The 24336-nt window shown below is 44.9% G+C and overlaps 1 protein-coding gene across 1 annotated transcript in view; it reads right to left on the bottom strand.

Annotated features, from left to right (window-relative positions):
• Window positions 1–24336, bottom strand: part of TMEM132B (transmembrane protein 132B) — a 221093-nt gene that overhangs the window by 21853 nt on the left and 174904 nt on the right. Inside the window, exon 4 of the mRNA XM_088019419.1 lies at window positions 23498–23641. Coding sequence (XP_087875545.1) covers window positions 23498–23641 — 144 coding nt within the window. The remainder of the gene's footprint in view (window positions 1–23497; window positions 23642–24336) is intronic.

Raw genomic sequence — 24336 nt, 5'->3', positions numbered from 1 at the left:
TACAGCTAACTGACCCAATGTATTTCTAATAGAATTCAGTTTACCCATACAGTTCAACCATACTTTTCCCATATAATTGGCCTGGGATAGAGCTTCAGGGTATTGGCTCAATAACCAAACCCCTCCCGCACTAGGGAGGTGACCCAAACGAGGAAGAGGGGGTCTGCTGCTGGTGACTGTGGCAAACTGAAGGGAGACCCCCGAACCCCCACGCAAAGGGGACAGCTCTACTCACTGGCCTCCCATTGCCACGCAGGAATGCTGGGGCTGCGTCCAGAGATCCAACTTTGCAAGAGAAATGGGAAATCCAGGGTTTTGGTGAAATTGACTAGTTTTTGAATGTTGGCATCTAAGTATATATATTTTATAAAGTACTTTCCTGGGCCAACAGAGCATGTCTTGAGGCCTATATTTGCCTCAAAGCCTGTCGTTTTATGGCCTCTGGCCTAAGAACATCCTGATAGACAGTTGACCCTTGAACAATACAGTTTTGAATTGTGTGGATCCACCTACATGTGGATTCTTTCCCATAAATACAGTATGTACTGTGACCGTATTTTCTCTTCCTTATGATTTTCTTAATAACATCTTATTTTCTCTGGCTTACGTTATTGTGAAAATACAGTATAGGATACATAGAAAATATGTGTTCATCGACCATGTACATCATCAGTAAGGCTTCCTGTCAACAGTAGGCTATTAGCAGATAAGTTTTGGGGGAGTCAGAATTATACATGGATTTTTGACTGTGCGGGGGATGGGGGTACTCGGTGCCCCTACCCCCTGTGTTGTTCAGGGGTCAACGGAATAGAATAGGATGTCAGGGCTGCAGCACAGAAGCGTTTGATTTTGTTTTGTTTTCCACGTAACACATTGAACATTGAGGTCCATGCATGGCCTCAATAGCACCACACTCTTCAATGCTTACTAAACCCTTTCTTAGCTCCCCAGACTCTACCAGAAACAGGAAACAGCTTCTTCTCACTTGCCAATGCAAATCGGCTCACAGTGGCTGCCCTAGGGAGCTCTGTCTTGGGAAGGAATCTGGGCTCTAACCGGAGGTCTACACAGGCACAGGCTAGGATGTGTTATCCCAGCACATGTTTTACTTATTCTGTATTATTTACACCATACTTATGAAACCAAAATTCATTTGCCCAGTGTGCTTGACCAAAGTCCATTCTGCCCCAACCAGGGCCAAGTGCAAGCTCTGAAATCAGAGCTGGAGAATGCTGCAAGAACCCCAGTATTGTTTTGTCACTCGAGGAGGCTGTCAAGGAAGGCACATGAGAAACCAGCCATCCCCAGCAGTGACTTTCAGATGCACAGACTGTCTCTGCACATGGCCGTCTACTGCTCTTTGCCTAACTGTGCTTGAGGGGAAAGAAGTCGGAGTGTAACCCAAATATTTATTAAATGTTAGACACAAAGGAAGTCAGGAACTCATGGATGTATTCCTCTCTCTCTTCTTGGGAACATACACCCTGGGGAGTGATACGCTTGAAACTCTTGATGATGGAAAGTGCTCAGCTGTCCAGAGCATGAAGGGATGACTTTATTAGGGCAATCGCTTGGGGCTGAGGTCTTTAACTTTTATTAAAAAGAGCCTGTTACACTGAGCTTTAGAAGTGGTCAAATATATACAGCACATTTGGGATGGCGGCTCTTTAGAAGGCTAACCCAATGCAGCAGGGGGAACAGAAGTCAACAGAAGTGTTTTGAACTCTTGAGATTTTCTTTTAGCATTTCAAGTTCAACCTTAAATATCTCCATGGCAAATTAATCCAAGAGCAGTTTAGAAGATGTAATCAGTAAAGAATGAATAAATTGACTGTATGAATATAAATGATCTTTTACTGCTGGAAACCCATCCTTCTTGAAAATGGAAGAGATAAGAGTCCATTTGTGTAACAGGCGGCTGCATGAGCCGCTCCGTCCACTCTGAGAAATCTTGTCCCCTTGGTTTCAGCTGAGACAGAATATATACTTCCAGCAGCTGCAAAAGACAGCATTATTCTCTGAAAGTCTATATTGACCTGGCAATGCACAGCAATAGGACGCTGATAAATTGCTCATGCTGAATTCCCTGCATATTTGGGGAAAATCTGTGAGCTTCTCGGGTGACTCCTTTCATCTGTGGCTGTTGTGTCTCGTGGGTCCCTGTAACTCTCAGCTGCAAAAGGCGTTCTAGCTCTACTTTGTGGTGCTTCTTTTTATGTTCATTAGCCCCTGACATGAGTGAATTTCTCTTCAGACATTTGAAGTGTTTACGAGAAAAAGAGGACACATTTATATCATTGGGAGACAATAACCTTAATCTCAGGATATGCTTAAAATAAGTCAATTTACAGATCATCTGGGGAGGGGAAAGCCTACATGAATTGATATACATGAAGATCTCAGACGTCACTGCATAAGAAGTGCTTGATAAATGCTAGTTATTGCCATACACAAAATTGGTCTCTGAAGTTTGTTTTGAAAAGCAGATTCCCCAAGATTTCCCCGAGTGACAGCTGGGGCAGGATTAGAACCCAGGCCTGCCAGACCCCAAGCCTGCCCCTCGTCTGTGAGTGGCGTCCTCATCTCTGGCACCAATGAGCCCCTCACCCCACAAGACTGCATTGGCCGTCCACTCAGCGCCTGCTCTATAGGGCCAAGCACGGGGTGACGGGGATGCACCGCAGGCAACATTCAGGTCCCACCCTGTCATTGAGCTGCCAGCTTGAGGGTGAAGACAGAGGAACAAACCAAGAAACCGACATGTTATAACACCCCACCCTTGACACCCAAAGCAGCGCCCCTCAATAGCATTCGCTCAGGCAGTGCCTGTGGAAGGGACGTGAGTGGGAAGACGTTGAATCTAAGGAAAGACAGGCCCACACGGAGGTCCTGCTGCACCTTCCCCTTGGCCACAGGGGAAGGGGTCACCCACTCTGCTCCTGCCGATGGCTGACGACTGCAGAGAATGAGTTCCCCAGACCGCGGGAGGGGCTGGAGCTGGGACGTAAGGACCGGGAACCGATCTGTCTCTCCCAGATAACCATCACAAAAACGCCTTTTCATACTATCACTGTTAACTCACTGAAGGAGGTCCAGATTCAGCCACAGTGGAAACATGCAGACTGGCACCCTCACGCTGGTGCCCAGAGACGGATCTGGAGAACAGGAGTTACCCAAGGGTAACGCCGAAGCAAATCCACTCTCAGATTAACAGTGAAAAGCTTGAGCAGGCAGCCTGCTCCCCCAATGAGCTGTGCTCGCCTCAGCGTGGCCCCCGGAGCCAGATACAGCACTGAAGTTCCAGCCATTTCTTCTCTTCTCTCAAATCAGACGTGAGGCTTGAGGAAGTGACCACAGTGATATTTTTTTACTTTAGGATATTATTTTTAGAGGATTTTGAAGTTCATACATTCGACAAATATTCACTGAGGGCCCACAGTGCACAGGTGCTGTTCTAGCTGGGAGGGAATCAGTACGGAGCAAGATAGACAAAATGCCCTACCCTCCTGGAGCGGCCAACCCAGAAGGTTTAAAGATGAGTGTGTCTGCTGTTTATGTATAGGTCATGCAGGCACCGTCCCTGACTGGCACCCGATCTCTGATTTTCCCTCCTCGGACATGCTTAGCAGCCGTGTTACATCAGGACAGAAGAGGGGTGCTAGACACATCCATTCCTAAGACCAGATAAAGGCCCCCATGTATTTAACAAAAAGCACAGAAACTTAGCGGAGTAAGAAGTTCCCGGAGTAGATGACATAACGTAACTTGGCCCAGCTCCCTTGTCTGTGATGCCCCTCACAGGCTGTGTGCAAACACCAGGGTCCTGCTCATGGAAGGAGGGATGTCCACGACTAATAACCCGATTTCTTGCTGTATTGGGAAAAACACTTTTATACTTAGGTTCACATCACTATATAGGACACACACAAAACAAAGCCTGTGTGCTCCCGCCTAAATAAACGTCTAAGAACATCAAGGGCTTCTGCTTCTAAAATCAAGCTCAGTGTCAAGGGGACTGGACTTTCCTCAGGAGGAGCCAAATCAGATCAAGTTTCCTGCCCTGATTAGCATTTCCACCCCAGATAGCTGTCATTCCAGAAAGTCCATCCCTAAACCTGGCTCATGTTTATACAACAAACGCTTCAAACTAGAAGCCTTCCTCTACCCACTCTGCTTGAGACTCTGAATTCATAAGGCACGGACAGCAACTAGCTCATTCTTGAGTCTAAGACAAAGTTCTGCTGCTACAATTTTCCCCATCTGTTTTGTTGGAGTTGAGAAACAATTGAGCAGCATGAATTTACAAACCTAGATTTAAACACAAAAACAAAAACCCAACAGAGGTGGCCCAGAATGCTATTATCTCCCAACCTATGAAGCACTGGGAGTTTCAAGATATTCCAAACCTTTCTTCTTCCACAGAAATAGCATCAGAACACTGTATTGCTGGAAGCACAGAGCCACACGATCAATAGGCACAAAAAAAGTGTTTGACAAAACCCACCACTCATTCATGCTAAATCACTCGACAAACTAGAATAGAAGGGAATTCCTCAACGTGATAAAAGGCATGTCCAAAAGAAGAAAAGAAAAGAAAAAAACCTGCAGCTAACATTATACGTAATGGAGACAAAGTGCTTTCTGCCTAAGATGAGAGAAATGACAAAAATGTCCATTCTTACTACTTTGATTCAACATTTTTTAAAGATTTATTTATTTGAGAGAGAGAGGGAGAGAAGGCGTAAGCAGGGGGAGGGGCAAAGAGAGAATCTCCAGGAGATTCCCCACTGAGTCCAACGGCCCAACACGGGTCTCGATCCTAGGACCCTGAGATCATGACCTGAGCCAAAATCAAGAGTTGGATGCTTAACCGACTAGGGCCACACAGGTGCCCCTCTATTCAACATTTTACTGAGATTCTAGCCAGGGCAATTAGGCAAGAAAGTGATATAAGAGCCTTCCAGATTGAAAGGGAAGAAATAAACTATTGTTCTTTATAGGTGACATGATCTTGTATATAGCAAATCCTAAGGAATCCACTTTAAAAACTGTTAAAACTAATAAACAATCCCAGCAAAGTTACAGGGTAGAGAATCAATATGCAAAAATCAAGTGTCTCCACACTAGCAGGGGACAACTTGAAAATAAAAATCACTAAATAATTCCATTTACAACAGCACCAAAAGAATATGATACTTAGGGACAAACACAAAAAAAGAAGTGCAAAACTTACACTCTGCAAATTTAAAATATTGTTGTGAGAAATTAAAGACCATGCAAATGTGAAGACATCCCATGTCCATGATCAGAAGACTTAACGTTAAGATGGTAATACTACCCAAACCAATCTATTGATTTAATGTGAAACCTATCAAAATTCCCAAATTCCAACTGCCCTTTCAGCAGAAATTGACAAGCTGATCCAGAAAGGCATACAGAGAGTTAAGGGACCCCACATAGTCAAAACAATTGCAAAAAAGAGTAACAAAGCTTGAGGGTTCACTAATCCCAATTATAAAACTTCTTAGGAAGCAATGGTAATCAAGAGAATGTGGTAACTATCACAAGAGAGACTTATCGTTCATTGGAATAGAATCGAGAATGCATAAATTAAATCTTACATACATGACCAATTTATTTTCAAAATGGGTGCCAAGACAATTCAATGGGGAAAAAAGAGTCTTTTCCACAACATATGCAGAACAGATGAGTTTATGTAGTTAGCTCCTGTGATACACAGACACTAACTCAAAATGGATTATAAACCTAAATATAAGAATTAAAATGATAAAACTTTGAGAAGAAAACATATGAGAAAATTTTTGTGAACTTGGGCTAGGCAATTATTTCTTAGATACAACGGCAAAAGTATAATCTGTTAAAGGAAAAAAAAAAAGGATAAATTGGTCCTCATCCAAATGAAAAACTTATGCTCTTCCAAAGACCCTACCATTAAAAAAAAGAAAAAAGACCCTATTGGTCATGAAAAAGACAAACCACAGACTAGAAGAAAAGATTTTCAAATCCCATAACGGATAAAGGACCTGTAACCAAAAGAAGAATTCTCAACACTTAATAATATACAACAAACAAACCAATAAAAAAATGAGCAAAAGACTGGGTATTTACCCCAAAGATACAAATGTAGTGATCCAAAGGGGTACGTGCACCCCAGTGTTTATAGCAGCAATGTCCACAATAGACAAACTATGGAAAGAGCCAAGATGTCCAACGACAGATGAATGGATAAAGAAGATGTGGTATATATACACAATGGAATATTATGCAGCCATCAAAAGGAATGAGATCTTGCCATTTGCAATGACGTGGCTGGAACTGGAGGGTGTTATGCTGAGCGAGATAAGTCAATCAGAGAAAGACATGTATCATATGACCTCACTGAGATGAGGAATTCTTAATCTCAGGAAACAAACTGAGGGTTGCTGGAGTGGTTGGGGGTGGGAGGGATGGGGTGGCTGGGTGATAGACATTGGGGAGGGTATGTGCTACGGTGAGCGCTGTGAATTGTGCAAGACTGTTGAATCACAGACCTACCTCTGAAACAAATAATACATTATATGTTAAAAAAAAATAGTAGGAAGGGAAAAATGAAGGGGGGGAAATCGGATAGGGAGACGAGCCATGAGAGACTACGGACTCTGAGAAACAAACTGAGGGTTCTAGAGGGGAGGGGGTTGGGGGGATGGGTTAGCCTGGTGGTGGGTATTGAAGAGGGCACGTTCTGTGTGGAGCACTGGGTGTTATATGCAAACAATGAATCATGGAACACTACATCAAAAACTAACAATGTAATGTATGGTGATTAACATACATCATTAAAAAAGAAAAGAAAAACGAGCCAAAGATCTGAACAGCCATTTCACCAAAGATCAGTGGATGGCAAACCTCACGTGAAAACTGTTCCACATCATTAATCTTAAGGAAGTACAAGTTAAAACTAAAATGGCATACATGAACATACCCAGTTGACTGGCTAAAACTAAAAAGACAGAGCATACCAAGTGTTGACAAGGATATGGACGAACTAGCACTCTCAAACTCTGATGACAGGAGTGTAAAATGGCGCAACCGCTTTAGAAACAGTCTGGCAGGTTCTTAAAAAGTTAAATATACATTTCCCATATGATTCAACTTTTCTAAGCCAAAAGCTTATGTCCAGACAAAAACCTATATGAATGTTCATAGCAGCAGTAGTGGTGACAGCCAAAAGCTAGAAACAGGCCAAATGTCCACCAATGGATGGATGATCTACGGCACGTAGATATACGGCACGTATACAGTGGAATGCCACTCGGCAGTGAGAGGGAGCAGCTCCTGATACAACCACATGCGTGAATCTCAAATTATCTGTGTGGGTGAAAAAGCCACACATAGGAAGAGCACACACTTTCTATGATCCCATTTATACAAAACTCCAGAAAATGACAGTCCTTCTTCAGGGACGGAGAGAAGATGAGTGTTTGCCTGGGGACGACCAGACAGGGACAGGAGCCATGTGTTCCAAAGGGGCATGAAGAAAGTTTGGGGGTTGAGGATATGTTCACTGTCTTGAGTCTGGTGATGTACGACTTGGAACATCAAATCTGTATACTTGAAATACGTGCAGTTTGCTGTCTATCCATCATACCTCTAAAAGCTGTTAGAAAAACAGGCACATGTGGTACCAGCCTCCACACATCACCTTCATACCTAAATCCACTCACACCCAGTGACTACCGCTTGCAGGTAAGTGACACCGTTAACTACTAAAATTTGTGCAAATTATTTGAGTTCTTTGGGAAACCCAGTAAATTTGATTATGGAGCTGATACACTCTGCTCACCATCAGAGCTGCCTGGCGGGAGTTTCAGTTGTGAACCACGGGCCACAACATCGAGGGTTCCTTTCCCTCCCCCTGAACACAAATAAATATGTCTCCAGGGGACCCAGGCCCTGCCTGATATCCGAGACACGTTCACAGGCCCAGGACTCTAGCATGCCCTCCCACCCCCGACCTTGGACCTGAGCAGGGCAGGATGGAGAAGAGCAGATGGGAGGCACCGGGAAAGGGGGGTAGGAGCACATGGCCATGTTGACCGAGGGAGCGAGGCAGGGAGGCTCTTGGGCCTCCTTTGGCTCATTCCAAGATTTCTCTGCATTACGCAGAAGCAATTCCAGAATGTCAGCTCTTAATTGGAGATGCCAAAGACAGAAAGGAACAAAAGAGCTAATTCATATTGAAATCACAGTGGTGCTGATGGGAAGAAATGCTGGAAAGGCGGCCGTACCCATCCCTCGGCCAACAGGAAATGCATGCCCCGTCCCCAATTAGGAAGGAACAATAAAAGTCCAAATCGCCAGCATAGAGAAGGACAAAATTGGGCAATAACAGCCAAGCTGCCTGACAACTTATTCTTAGCCGCCTGGCTCCTGGTGGTGGGCAAAGGGAAGGAAATTCATGCCCAGAAATAGAGTAACAGTGTTCTCTGTAGGAATTTTTGCCAAGCATTGCTAAGAGAGAAAGAAATCGCCTTAAGCCTCCTTTGGATTTCTCTCTGTCTCCCTCTAAATAAAATTAGGATCAGTCTGAGAGCTTCTTGGAAGCCTGTTGTAGCCCAGCGCTGACAAGGACCCTTTCGAGAGAAGTCAGTGCAGAGACCCTTGTGAGCCCCCTGCCTCCTCTTCATCGACACCTGTGGGGTCCTGACCACATCCCCTGTCCCACCTCCACCTGCCCCCTGGGGAGCATCTTCTGTTTCATGTCCTGCTTCCCAGGGCGGGAAGGTCAGACAAGCAGCCCCAGGCAAGATGTGCTTGCAGAGCTCTTTCAACTGAAGGACTTGCCACCATTTAAAAGTCAAAACTCTTACACAAAAATCTGGGTTTCCAGAAACATCTGTCTTTATAAAGTCTGTCTATAAAATGAGTGAAGAAATAGGAAGAACTGCTTGTCCACTTTCTGGTGCGATGAATTTGAACATGCAGTGGACTCATGTTTACTCAAAACGCACTGAGCACAGCGACTCGGGTTCCTGAGCCATAGCACACGGTGACACTCACGCCCACCTCATGGGGCCACGTGGGCCGATGGCTGTGCCGAGTCTGAAACCAGCAGAACGGAGTCCGACGTGGTGTCGCTGGGTGTGTTAGCTGTGTGCTGCTGAGACTGCTCACTCGGATAGACCCTGGGAACAGGACCACCCGTGGGACATGGGCCCTGCCCTCATGGGGCAGATGTGTCACCGTGCACGAGGATGTGCCACGTGACGAGTCCCTAATACGTGTACCTACCTAGGGACCCACGGAGGGGAGGACCTGTGGGGTGCACAATGGCAGGAACAAGGTGACCACACAGAGGGGGCGCCCTGAGCAAAGACCAAAGGACAGCGGGACGTCCACAGGTGCGGGGGACAGGGGAGGGGTGCCGGGCACAGGAAACAGCATGAATGCAGGAAGAAGATGTGCAGAACCCCAGAGAGGAGGGCAGAATTTGAGGAGAGAGACCAGGTCCAGATGAGCCCCTGGATTCAACTTTGCCTGAAGTCACCCCAGTTCTTTTAGTTGCACAACTCAATACACTGCCCCTTTGTTGGCTTAAGACAGTGGATTTGGGTTTCTATGACTTGCAACCAAATGAAAACAAAACAAAACAAAACTCAACCAGTGCAGAATGTCACCACTACCTGCCCACTAGCCACTACCCACCACACCCATCCAAGCCCCTCCACCTTGCTCAGTGACGCCAGCTCCAACGTGCTCCTCCAAGGACTATGCTCAGGGCACACCAACCTTCCACCATATCCTCTCTACAAATCCAACCACTCAAGGAAAATGGGCTCACATGGCCTTTTGTAGGTGCTGCCAAACCCAGTAAAGGAGCTGCTCTATCAAAGCTGATGTCCTCCTGAGGGGACATCGGGTTCTCTTTAGTGACCAGCTCCCAAACACATTGCTCAGCAAGTAGCAGAAAACTTTGTATTTTTTACAGCACTTCTACTGCCTTCCCTTACCCCTCACAGACCAACTTTGGAAACAAGATCCTTCCCTGGGGCAGAGAAGTCTTTAAAATGTTAATGCCCTTTTATGAGGCCTTTAGCATCTCATTATTGGAAGTCCAGCTGACACCAGAAGGCTGGGAACTTAATTATGGCAGCCAAAAGATGGAGGGCACCATCTTCAAGACCAGCATGAGCTTACATTTATTTCTCTCCAAGTGTGAATGAGTTCCTCCCCTGCTGACAAGGTGTGGCTGGCTGCTGTGGTTCCAGAAACCACAGTTCACTGATAAACAGTACAATTAGCAACACATGAGAACATGAAGCCATCACTGAGTCAGAATGGTAGATAGTCAGAGATTAAATCATAATTACAATGTGGAAATTGCAGTTTTCTTCCTTCCTCTGAAGACCTTTGAAGAAACTTAGCAAAGACAAGAAAACTTATGGGGGGCAGCATAAAGACCCTTCCCCAAGATGTCCACGCCCTAATCCCCAGCACCTGGGAATGTGTTACCTTACGGGGTGGTGTAGCAGGTTCACCTATGGCCCCAAAGTGCTATGTCCAAGTTCTAGCCCCTGCTACCTGGGAACGTGATCTTCTCTGGAAACGGGGTCTTTGAAGATGTAATAAAGGATCATGAGATAAGATCATTCTGAGTTAGGGTGGCTCCTAAATCCACGGACAAGTGCTCTTAGAAGGCCATACAGAGACACAAGGGCAAGACCTAGTGAAGATGGAGGCAGAGACTGGAGGGACAACAGCCATAGGCCAAGGACACCTAGAGCCACCAGAAGCTGGAAGAGGCAGGAAGGATCCTCCCCTAGAGCTTCTGGAGAGAGGGCAGTCCTGTCAATATCTTGATTTCAGACTTCTGGCCTCCAGATCTGGAAGAAAATAAATGTATGTTGTTTTAAGCTACTGAGTTTGTGGGAACTTATTATGGCGGCTCTAGAAAACTAATACACGCAGGAAAGCTGATTGAGATAAAGACGTGAGATGAAAGGATCACCTGGGTTATCCAAGTGGGCCTAATGTAATCCCCAAGGTCCTTGGTAGAGAGAGGCAGGAGGATGGAGTCGGAAACACAATGACAGAAGCAGAGGTGAGAGAGGGGTTGAAAGAGGCCACAGCGCCGACCTGAAGATGGTGGAGGGGCCACGGCCAGCAATGCAGGTGCTTATAGAATCTGGAAAATGCAAGGACACAGGAATGCAGCCCCATGGACCCACTTTAGATTCCTGACCCCAGTATGTAAGATAACAAATGTGCTTTGGTGTAAGCTACTAGGTTGACAGCAATTTGTTACAGCAGCAAGAAGAAACTAATACACCACCTTCCAGGTGATGAGGAGGAAGATAAAAGTCTTCGACAAACATCACAGACTTCTGGACGAGAAAGCCATAGAACGATGCTTTGCTCCTGGCTCACGGGGGGTCAGAGGGTGACAATTCCAGATGACCAGGGGCCACTGCGTGAGAACTCCGTCCCCACATTCACCGCCCCAGGGACTTACTCACCCGTCTACGTGCCCATTCCTCGTGTACAAACTTGGCGATAGTAGGCTCACCTACCTTGAAGGCTTGCTGTGAAGACAAGATGGGTCAATATCTCTAACGTCCTCATTATAATAGTACCTGCCACCTACTATGTTCTCAACAAATGTTAACTATGAATATCCATTAGCTCAGCTGTCAGTTCCCAGCAACAAAATTCATACTGTTCCACCTCTGTAGCTCCCAAAGCTCCTGATACGTTGCCCCCACACATCCATCGTTCGAAGTATTTGTGGAACAAGAACCAACCCCCCAAGAAGAGAAGCAGCCTTGGATTACAGTGCCAGAGCCAGGTCTTTACCCAATGCCATGTCCCTCTCCCTGCTTTTTGAAGACTTCCAGTAAGAGGAAACCACTGGAGATGTTCCAATAAAGACCAGGCAACCACTCTTGGCCTGTTATCTCTGGGAAGCTCTAGCATTCATTCATCATTCATTTGTTAGTAGATTCCATAAATATTTACTGAGCCCCCACTGTGTTCCAGATTCTGCTTAGGACTGGGGAGAGCACCGTTAATAAAGTCATAGACTCTGCAGACCTTGCAATCAAGTCGAGGTTAAGATACACAGATATGAATATGGATATTGATATGTAGATATAGTGTTTATTGATCTATTATAGATCCAGCACCATGTGGCTTCCTTTAGATATAAGCTTACTGAATCATCTCCAAAGCTCCATCTTGGGATTCTATCATGTGCAGATTTGACAAGCAAAAATTCAGTTATATGTGCTTGCAATGACTGGGGTTGCTGTCTGTCCAGCAGAAGTTGTAAGAGAGAAGGGTAAAAGATGGGCATGTATCTCACCACCAACTCTGCTCCAGTCTAACTTATGGAGATACCCTGAGCGTTCCCTTTCAAACTGGACTTGACTGACAAGGCCCCAGGAGATTTGGCTGCAGCTCAAATGCAAGGAGACAATTTTTTTTTTTTTTAATATCAACTGTCTTTTGAACTTTTTGAACCCAGGTGTTCTCTCAGGGATTTTCAAGGATTACTTTGATTACCGTTAGTTCTGCCTCTGCCGTATACACTGACTTTCCCTATGGAAGGTTCCACACTGTGTCGTTATCATCCCTGTTTTACAGATAACAAATGGGGCTCAGGGAGGTTAAGTGATTTGTCCAAGGTCAAATAGAGATGGAGGCGGAGTCAGGATTTGAGTCGATTTTGACCTGAAATCTTAACCAAAGGGATTCACTACCTCTGCGTTCTCTTTCTTTATAGTGAGCCGGAGGGGCTCCCTTTTAATTTCCACTCTGGGGATTTAAATAGCACGAATCTTCTCTATCTCCCGAACGATGGCCCCTGAAGGCTTACAGAGAGCTGTCCTGTCTCCCCTTCTTCATCTCACCCCTAGGCCTTTTCTTCTCATCACGAGGCTACACGCTCACGTGTCCTCCAACCATCTCTCTGTGACTGACGTCAAGGGCGCTCTGCCCCCCCACCCCCGGACAGTGTTGCTCCCATGCCTAGAAAGACACAGAATTCTCGGTCAGGGTGGCTGAGGGAGAGCTAGCAGGTGTTGCTGATTTGTAACAGAAACCAGGGTACAAGACATGCCTCACTTTCCTCTGAAATCTACTATCAGAAAACCATCAGCAGGAGTGCGACCAGAAGTGACAAATGTTCCACAAGCCTCCGTGGAGGAGCGAGAGGAAGTGGTGGGGAGTGTGGTGATTTGTGGGGCCCAGGCATTATGCACAGGGGTGTCCTCCAGGCAGCTCCAGGTGAGAGTCCCAGGAAGCAACCTGACCTTGTGATTTTCATAAGAAGCTGGAAACCCAGATTTCTATGTGAGTTTGACAATTTTTACAGGGTGGCAAAAAATTAAATAGATACACACACACACACACACACACACACACACACACACACACACACACACTACTGTTAAGATGCATCCTCTACTGGGTATGTGGTTTTTTACATAGAAGTTAAAACTTAAAATTTATCCTTCCCAATCTTGCCAGATTAGGCCAAGCTTCCAGCCTTTTGAAATTATGTGTGTCCTCAGATTGTGTACTCCCAAAGTCATTCAATCCCAAGTCAAAGAAGCCAATCCGTTTACAATTTACATCTTCCTAAATTCATACTTATTCCCTTACCTAAATCACAGTCCCAATGCATAGAACTTCCAAGGCACAAAGATCTTTGGTGAACCTTGCAAGATTCTCCCTGGGGAGCACACAGTGTTTTCTGCAATCATGAAGGAGTAACTGAATGACACCTGTGCAGGCTAAGAGGGGGTCTCCCCGTGGGGGCTAACAAATGTCCCCCACGGTTGGAAATGCCCCTGGGAGGATGCCAAGGCCAGGGTGCAGCTCTGCAGGTGATGCTGTTTGTCTCAAAGTGGAGGTGACATTTACTAAAAATACTGACACTAAACCCATGGCAAATGCAACACAGCTAATTAATTAACACCCCTCCCTTGACTTGGGCCCCAGGATTTGCAATAGAGCCCGGGCTCCCCTAGAAAAGTCTGAGAAGCAGCTCTGAGCTTGATGGTCTGCTCACTCATTTGTTCTGAAGATCAGGTCATAATTTGCTCGAAGAAAGCTCCATCTTCGTGAGGCCACAAAAGTGACAGTTAAGTAAAAAACAAAAACAAAAAACCCCAAAACTATTGTCTTCCAAAGCAATGTATCTATCAGGCTGGGCGGAGGATATTTCTAGTTCACGACTCTGCAGGGGAAGCGAGCAAGTATAAGGCAGTACGGGAGGGCAAAGCTCTCCCGGGCAGCAGAGGGGGGGCCCCTCGCTCTGGGGGGCTCCCCTAGGCTCTCGGGAGGGAGCACAGGTATAGGGGACTGCAGATGTAGTCCATTTGTTTGGGCCGCATCCCGCAGATGCCATCTCCATATGTCACCCCCCATGTCTCCCTCTGGAATGACATGGGGACAGTAAATAACGTGCATTGTCAAAGGCAATCAAGGACGATGCACCATCAGTATTTCTCCTTCTGTGGGGAGGAGCTTGTATGACTTGGCTCAGATCTTCCTCAACTCTGAATACAGCAGGCTTTAGATTTGTTTAATCAAAACTGCCCACAGAGTACAAGGCCCGCCAGGAGCCCCAGGGCAAGGCTGCCTATGCTTTGAAGCCAATCCCCCTTCTGTCTCCAGGGAGAATTAGTATTCCAAGCCCAGGAAGCAGGCTGTGCCAAATTTGGGTTTCCTAAGGATTAACTTTTTTTTTTAATTAGGCCTCACAGACACATCAATTCTTCTTTATCAAAACCATCTCTGGCTTAAGGCAGAGCCTCCTGTAGGTCACCACCAGAAGAATCGGCCCCTCCCAAATCTTTTCCACCACAAGGAGAACCCTAGAGGTTTTTCTGTCTACCATGAAGTTCTTCAGCCTGGGACCAAGTTTCATTTCCCTCTAAACAAGAACCTGCGGAACGTGAGGGAAGACAGAACCTACTGCCTTATTATTCTAGAATGAATGGATGGGCCCCAGGGGGCTCCCTTAGCAACTTGAGGGAGAAAGGACAGTTGGGAAGCTTCAAGTCCTTTCTCTGTGAGGTGTCTCCTGCAAAAGGAAATGGCCAACTAGTGTGCCAAGAAAAAACAGGCAGAAGCTCTAAATTAGGTGGTTCACACAGATCCCTGCAAAGAACATGAAATAATCCATGGGCTGATTCCTGGCTGAATTTGGAGTCATAAATCCAGCTAATTAAAAAGAAGAACCCAGAGGAAATGCCCCATGGCCAGATTACCCACCATGAGCTGAATTCCACTGGTACCCAAATTAAGTTAGGAGGCACATGGAGGGACTTTTATTTGAACAGTCATCTATTTTAATGTATATTAACAAAAAATTAACACATCAAGACCCTGGACTGTAATGTCTTTATAATGAGGCATAGGGGCATATGGGTTATTTTATTTTTTTTAATTTTTTATTGTTATGTTATTCACCATATATTACATCATTAGTTTTTTTAATTTTTTAATTTTTTAATTTTTTTATTATGTTAATCACCATACATTACATCATTCGTTCTTGATGTAGTGTTCCATGATTCATTCTTTGTGCATAACACCCAGTGCTCCATGCAGAATGTGCCCTCTTTAATACCCATCACCAGGCTAACCCATCCCCCCACCCCCCTCCCCTCTAGAAACCTCAGTTTGTTTTTCAGAGTCCATCGTCTCTCATGGTTCGTCTCCCCCTCCGACTTATTCCCCTTCATTCTTCCCCTCCTGCTATCTTCTTCTTTTTTTTTTCTTAACATATATTGCATTATTTGTTTCACAGGTACAGATCTGTGATTCAACAGTATTGCACAATCCAGTGCTCACCATAGCACATACCCTCCCCAATGTCTCTCACCCAGCCACCCCCTCCCGCCCACCCCCCACCACTCCAGCAACCCTCAGTTTGTTTCCTGAGATTAAGAATTCCTCATATCAGTGAGGTCATATGATACATGTCGTTCTCTGATTGACTTATTTCACTCAGCAACACCCTCCAGTTCCATCCATGTCGTTGCAAATGGCAAGATCTCATTCCTTTTGATGGCTGCATACTATTCCATTGTGTATATATACCACCTCTTCTTTATCCATTCATCAGTCGATGGACATCTTGCCTCTTTCCACAGTCTGGCTATTGTGGATATTGCTGCTATAAACATTGGGGTGCACGTACCCCTTCGGATCCCTACATTTGTATCTTTGTGGTAAATACCCAGTAGTGCAATTGCTGGATCCTATGGTAGCTCTATTTTCAACTGTTTGAGGAACCTCCATACTGTTTTCCAGAGGGGTTGCACCAGCTTGCATTCCCACCGACAGTGTAGGGGGGTTCCCCTTTCTCCGCATCCCCGCCAACATCTGTCGTTTCCTGACTTATTAATTCTAGCCATTCTGACGGGTGTGAGGTGGTATCTCATGGAGGTTTTAATTTGGATTTCCCTGATGCCGAGCGATGTGGAGCACTTTTTCATATGTCTGTTGGCCATTTGGATGTCTTCTTTGGAAAAATGTCTGTTCATGTCTTCTGCCCATTTCTTGATTGGATTATTTGTTCTTTGGGTGTTGACTTTGATAAGTTCTTTATAGATTTTGGATACTAGCCCTTTATTGGATATGTCATTTGCAAATATTTTCTCCCATTCTGTCGGTTGTCTTTTGGTTTTGTGGACTGTTTCTTTTGCTGTGCAAAAGATTTTATCTTGATGAAATCCCAATAGTTCATTTTTGCCCTGGCTTCCCTTGCCTTTGGCGATGTTTCTAGGAAGAAGTTGCTGCGGCTGAGGTCAAAGAGGTTGCTACCTGTGTTCTCCTTTAGGATTTGGATGGACTCCTGTCTCACGTTTAGGTCTTTCAAACATTTGGAGTCTATTTTTGTGTGTGGTGTAAGGAAATGGTCCAGTTTCATTCTTCTGCATGTGGCTGTCCAATTTTCCTTACACCATTTGTTGAAGAGACTGTCTTTTTGCCATTGGACATTCTTTCCTGCTTTGTCAAAGATGAGTTGACCATAGAGTGGAGGGTCCATTTCTGGGCTCTCTATTCTGTTCCATTGATCGATGTGTCTGTTTTTGTGCCAGTACCATACTGTCTTGATGATGACAGCTTTGTAATAGAGCTGGAAGTCCGGAATTGTGATGCCGCCAGCTTTGCTTTTCTTTTTCAATATTCCTCTGGCTATTCGGGGTCTCTTCTGGTTCCATATAAATTTTAGGATTATTTGTTCCATTTCTTTGAAAAAAGTGGATGGTATTTTGATGGGGATTGCATTGAATGTGTAGATTGCTCTAGGTAGCATTGACATCTTCACAATGTTTGTTCTTCCAATCCATGAGCATGGAACATTTTTCCATTTCTTTGTGTCTTCTTCAATTTCTTTCATGAGTATTTTATAGTTTTCTGAGTACAGATCCTTTGCCTCTTTGGTTAGATTTATTCCTAGGTATCTTATGGTTTTGGGTGCAATTGTAAATGGGATCGACTCCTTGATTTGTCTGTCTTCTGTCTTGTTGTTGGTGTATAGGAATGCCACTGATTTCTGTGCATTGATTTTATATCCTGCCACGTTACTGAATTCCTGTATGAGTTCTAGCAGTTTTGGGGTGGAGTCTTTTGGGTTTTCCACATACAGTATCATATCCTCTGCAAAGAGTGAGAGTTTGACTTCTTCTTTGCTGATTTGGATGTCTTGGATTTCTTTTTGTTGTCTGATTGCTGTGGCTAGGACTTCTAATACTATGTTGAATAGCAGTGGTGAGAGTGGACATCCCTGCCGCGTTCCTGACCTTAGGGGAAAAGCTCTCAGCTTTTCCCCATTGAGAATGATATTCGCTGTAGGTTTTTCATAGATGGCTTTTATGATATTGAGGTATGTACCCTCTATCCCTATACTCTGAAGAGTTTTGATCAAGAAAGGATGCTGTACTTTGTCAAATGCTTTTTCTGCATCCATTGAGAAGATCATATGGTTCTTGTTCTTTCTTTTGTTAATGTATTGCATTACATCGATTGATTTGCAGATGTTGAACCAACCTTGCAGCCCAGGGATAAATCCCACTTGGTCGTGGTGAATAATCCTTTTAATGTACTGTTGGATCCTATTGGCTAGCATTTTAGTGAGAAGTTTTGCATCCATGTTCATCAAGGATATTGGTCTGTATTTCTCCTTTTTGATGGGGTCTTTGTTTGGTTTTGGGATCAAGGTCATGCTGGCCTCATAAAATGAGTTTGGAAGTTTTCCTTCCATTTCTATTTTTTGGAACAGTTTCAGGAGAATAGGTATTAATTCTTCTTGAAATGTCTGATAGAATTCCCCTGGGAAGCCATCTGGCCCCGGGCTTTTGTTTGTTGGGAGATTTTTGATGACTGCTTCAATTTCCTTAGTGGTTATAGGTCTGTTCAGGTTTTCTGTTTCTTCCTGGTTCAATTTTGGTAGTTGATACATCTCTAAGAATGCACCCATTTCTTCCAGGTTATCTAATTTGCTGGCATAGAGTTGCTCATATTATGTTCTTATAATTGTATTTCTTTGGTGTTGGTTTTGATCTCTCCTCTTTCATTCATGATTTTGTTGATGTGGGTCCTTTCTCTTTTCTTTTTGATAAGTCTGGCCAGGGGTTTATCAATCTTGTTAATTCTTTCAAAGAACCAGCTCCTAGTTTTGTTGATATGTTCTACTGTTCTTTTGGTTTCTATTTCATTGATTTCTGCTCTGATCTTTATTATTTCTCTTCTCCTGCTGGGTTTAGGCTTTATTTGCTGTTCTTTCTCTAGCTCCTTTAGGTGTAGGGTTAGGTTGTGTATTTGAGACCTTTCTTGTTTCTTGAGAAAGGCTTGTATTGCTATAGACTTTCCTCTCAGTACTGCCTTTGCTGTATCCCAAAGATTTTGAACAGTTGTGTTTTCATTTTCATTGGTTTCCAGGAATTTTTTTAATTCTTCTTTAATTCCCTGGTTGACCCATTCATTCTTCAGTAGGATGCTCTTTAGCCTCCATGTATTTGAGTTCTTTCCGACTTTCCTCTTGTGATTGAGTTCTAGTCATAGCATTGTGGTCTGAAAATATGCAGGGAATAATCCCAATCTTTTGGTATTGGTTGAGACCTGATTTGTGACCTAGGATGTGATCATTTCTGGAGAATGTTCCATGGGCACTAGAGAAGAATATGTATTCCATTGCTTTGGGATGGAATGTTGTGAATATGTCTGTGAAGTCCATTTGGTCCAGTGTGTCATTTAAAGTCTTTATTTCCTTGTTGATCTTTTGCTTAGATGATCTGTCCATTTCAGTCAGGGGGGTGTTAAAGTCCCCCACTATTACTGTATTGTTGTCAATGTGTTTCTTTGCTTTTGTTATTAATTTCCTTATATAATTGGCTGCTCCCACGTTAGGGGCATAGATATTTACAATTGTTAGATCTTCTTGTTGGATAGACCCTTTAAGTAAGATATAGTGTCCTTCTTCATCTCTTATTACAGTCTTAGTTTTGAAATCTAATTTGTCTGATCTAAGGATTGCCACCCCAGCTTTCTTTTGGTGTCCATTAGCATGGTAAATGGTTTTCCACCCCCTCACTTTCAATCTGGGCATGTCTTTGGGTCTAAAATGAGTCTCTTGCAGACAGCATATTGATGGGTCTTGTTTTTTAATCCAATCTGATAGCCTGTGTCTTTTGATTGGGGCATTGAGCCCATTTACATTCAGGGTAACTATTGAAAGATATGAATTTAGTGCCATTGTATTGCCTGTAAGGTGACTGTGACTGTATATTGTCTGTGTTCCTTTCTGATCTATGCTGCTTTTAGGCTCTCTCTTTGCTTAGAGGACCCCTTTCAATATTTCTTGTAGGGCTGGTTTTGTGTTTGCAAATTCCTTTAGTTTTTGTTTGTCCTGGAAGCTTTTTACCTCTCCTTCTATTTTCAATGACAGCCTAGCTGGATATAGTATTCTTGCCTGCATATTTTTCTCGTTTAGTGCTCTGAAGATATCATGCCAGTCCTTTCTGGCCTGCCAGTTCTCTGTGGATAGGTCTGTTGCCGATCTAATGTTTCTACCATTGTAGGTTACATATCTCTTCTCCCGAGCTGCTTTCAGGATTTTCTCTTTGTCTCTGAGACTCGTAAGTTTTATTATTAGATGTCGGGGTGTTGACCTATTTTTATTGATTTTGAGAGGGGTTCTCTGTGCCTCCTGGATTTTGATGCCTGTTTCCTTCCCCACATTAGGGAAGTTCTCCGCTATTATTTGCTCCAATATACCTTCTGCCCCTCTCTCTCTTTCTTCTTCTTCTGGGATCCCAATTATTCTAATGTTGCTTCATCTTATCGTATCGCTTATCTCTCGAATTCTGCCCTCGTGAATCTGTAGTTGTTTCTCTCTCTTTTTCTCAGCCTCTTTATTTTCCATCATTTGGTCTTCTATATTGCTGATTCTCTCTTCTGCCTCATTTATCCTAGCAGTTAGTGCCCCCATTTTTTATTGCACCTCATCAATAGCCTTTTTGATTTCGAGTTGGTTAGATTTTAGTTCTTTTATTTCTCCAGAAAGGGTTTCTCTAATAACTTCCATGCTTTTTTCAAGCCCAGCTAGTATCTTTAAAGTCATGATTCTGAACTCTAGGTCCGACATTGTACTAATGTCCGTATTGAGTAGGTCCCTGGCAGACGGTACTACCTCTTGTTCTTTTTGCTGAGGTGATTTTGTTCGTCTTGTCATTTTGTCCAGAGGAGAACAGATGAATGAGAGAACAGAATGCTAACACGTTAACAATGTCCCCAGCAAATATACTCTATACAAATCAGAAAAGACCTAAAACCAGGGGAAAAGAAAGGGAAAGAAAGAAAAAAGAAAGAGAGAAAAAAAAGAAAAAGATAAAAATAAACAAAAACAACAAAACAAAAAAAAAACAGAATATGATCAAATATGATCAGGCTAGTGCATAGATCAGTGCCACGCACTAGATTTTGGCCATATTTTGGTCTGTTAGAAGAAAGTGCCTCCTAAAATTTTAAAGGAAGAAAGAATTATATATGTACAAAATAAGGGTTGATACAATGAAGGGATGGAAGATGACTGTAAAGATGAAAATTATAAAAGGTTTTATAAACAGAATTGATAAAGTAAGAAGTTGTTTGAAAGAAGAAAGAAGAAGATTTAAAAAAAAAAAAAGGGAGACTGTGATCAGGCAGGAGACTAGAACAAAGCCATACACTAGTTACTTAGGGTATATTTTGATCTGTTAGAAGAAACTGTATCTCAAAATTTTAGAGAGAGAAGAACTTATATATATATATATATATATATATATATATATATATATATATATGCCAAAAATAAGGGTAACTACTATGAAGGGATAAAATATGAGTCTAAAAATGAAAAATAAAAATGTTTTTTTAAAAAAGGGATTGATAAGATGTTGGTTGAAAAAGCGAAAAAGAAAGATTAAAAAAACACACAAAAAACAGTTAAAAAAATTAACTTTGAAAAACTAATGAATCATGGTAAAAAAGCCGTGAATTCTATGTGCAGTATTCCCCTAGCGCTGGAGTTCTCCCGTTCTCCTTGATCGGTCAACTTGGTCTTGGCTTGCTGGCTGTTCGTGCTGATCTTCTGGGGGAGGGGCCTGTTGCCGTGGTTCCCAAATGTCTTTGCCGGAGGCGGAATTGCCCCGCCCTTGTCGGTCCGGGCTAAGCAAGCTGCTCGGGTTTGCTCTCAGGAGCTTTTGTTCCCTGCAAGCTCTCGGTACAGCTTTGGAGGCCCAGGGTGAAAATGGTGGCCTCCCAATCTCCACCCGGAGGAGCTGAGAACTCGGGGCCCCGCTCCTCAGTGCGCCCCCAGAGAACAACAGTCACTCCCGTGTCCCCGGTCTCCGGCCGCACTCCGTGCTCACCTGGCCTGTGACCGAGCGTTTCTATCTCTGGCCCCCGACCCCATGTGGAGTCTCCAAACCCAGCAGATCCCTGCGGTGCGCTCCCGCGCCGCTCCTCCCCGGGGAGGAAGGGGAGTCTCCCCAGCTCTGCCGCTTGTTGGGTCCCTGCTGGAGGAGCAGTGGCCCGACTGGGCCGCGGATCACAGTTTATGGCCACCCCGAGCTGAGAGCCCGCGCCTCGGCTCCGTCTCTGCAGCCGGCTTCCCCGCTCCGATCCCTGGGAGCTCTGCCGCACTCAGGCTCCCCCGGTCTTTCTGTGACCCCGAGGGTCCTGAGACCACACTGTCCCGCGAGGGTTCCACCCCCCGCTTAGCCACTGCAGCGACGTCCCTCAGCGGAGCCGGCTTCTAAAAGGTCCGATTTTGTGCCCCGCGGCTCTAGCACTTGCCAGAAGCGGCCGTCGGAGGCCCCCTCCCCCGCCGTCTATCCTCCCGAATATCGCCTCGGATTCACTTCTCCGCACGTCCTACCTTCCAGTAAGGGGTCGCTTCTCTGTTCAGAGAGTTGCTGCTACTCTCCTCTTCGATCTCCTGTTGAGTTCGTAGGTGTTCAGAATGGTTTGATCCCTATTCAGCTGAATTCCTGAGACCAGACGAAATCCAGGTCTCCTACTCCTCCGCCATCTTGCTCCACCCCCCATATGGGTTATTTTAAATAAAAGACTTAAGAGACAACCTGTGCAAGGACACTCAGCCCCTCCCCTCTGCACCCCAAAATTTCCCATGTGAAAGATGCCCTCCCAGTGCCCGGAAGTAAAGAAACATCCTCATCACTGAGCTTGGAAATTTAGAGAGAGTGGTAAGAAAGACAAGAAAGCTGTGTAAACACCCCTTGTTACTTTTTACTAATTTACTACCCCAGCCCACATTCTTTCTAGCATTCCTTACTAGGTGTGTGCCTTAGCTGAGTCAGAGTGCCTGTCTGATAGAATTCCTTACTGAATTCTTCCCCCAAAGTGAAGTTCTCTTTGTCCTGTCAGGTCCTCCCAGATTCATTCTTCTCTGTCTAAAAAGTACAAAAACTGCCTGCCATGGTCATTTCTTTAGGTCTCAATTTCATGACTGGGCCTCTGTGCACACTTCATAAAACTTTGGGATTTTTCTCCTGTTAATCTGTCTCGTGTCAATTTAATTCTTAGTCCAGCTGGAAGAACATGAAGGGTTGAAGAAGAATTTTTCCTTCCCTTCAGAAGCTAAATTAGTATTAAGTTAAAAAAAGTGACGCATTTAAAGAAAATCTGTTGAGTAAATAATATTATTTACAAAGGAAGTTGGCAAACATTGAGATGACATGTGGATTGCTAAAACTAGGGAAATATTGTCCTATGATCAAAAGAAGGGGAAGAAAATTATTTCTGCTTAAGACACCAGGGTTCCCCACTCCGGGGAGGGAAACAGGTCTCCTCTGGAGGGGTCAGTCCCCCACTCCTCAGTGTGGTCACCCTGGCTCCAGCCCCACGAGACCCTGGGACAGAGGGACGGCCCCCCAGAGGACCGGACCCCTGGCAGGATCGGCGGTAAGGCCCCTTGTACCTTCACGACGTCTTCATCCGCAGACCTGCACTCCACAGCCTCCAACACGTCCACCACGGAGCCATCCTCCTGAATGCCCACGACCTTGACGGGAACCGCGACAGGCTTCCCCGTGAGGACGGCCGTGTTCAGCACCTCCGTATCCTGCACAGGAGAACAGAGGGCGCAGGTCACACACAAGGAAGCCCGCCAGTAGGCAGGAGTCACCGGACTGACTAGTTATACTTTAGCTCACGTCCTGCCCCTAAAACTCCATCGGCGTGGACCAACTCCCCAGGCCTCGCAACACAGAAATTCTGGAGTCAGAAGCATTCCATCCCAGACTGAGCTCAGGAAACCTGACCACTAGACCTCCTTCTCCACCCCCAGGGGCAGGGGCAGGGCAGGGTCACATCCCCCCAGGGCCCCTCCCGTCACCCCCCACGCCCCAGCTTGCAGAGGGGCTCACACACTGCACGGGGTGCCTTCCAACATTCACCAGATCTCCACTCAAGGTCACTTGGTAAGTGACTGCCTATGCTCAGAGCTTATTAACGCAACGAACATGGCCCTCAGTGTCATTTCAAATGAAGAAGACAAATAAGAGGGCGCCTGGGTGGCTCTGTCAGTTAAGTGGCCAACTCTGGATTTCAGCTCAGGTCATGATCTCAAGGTCGTGGGATCGGGCCCTGCGTGGGCTCTGCACTCAGCATGGAGTCTGCTTGCCCCCCTCCCCCTGCTCACTCACTCTCTCTAATAAAATCTTGAAAATAAAAGAAGAAGACAACAGCACAAATAACAGAAGCGCACTGGTCCCAGAATATCAAGCTCTGTACTCCTGAGCCCACCGCCGGTACCCT

This window comes from Eumetopias jubatus, unplaced genomic scaffold, assembly GCF_037043125.1.
Source record: "Eumetopias jubatus isolate StellerSeaLion01/CBP00866 unplaced genomic scaffold, mEumJub1_p1.0 scaffold_16, whole genome shotgun sequence".
NCBI lineage: Eukaryota > Metazoa > Chordata > Mammalia > Carnivora > Otariidae > Eumetopias > Eumetopias jubatus.
Note: the sequence above shows the minus strand (reverse complement) of the source record. Positions and strands in the feature narration are given on the sequence as shown.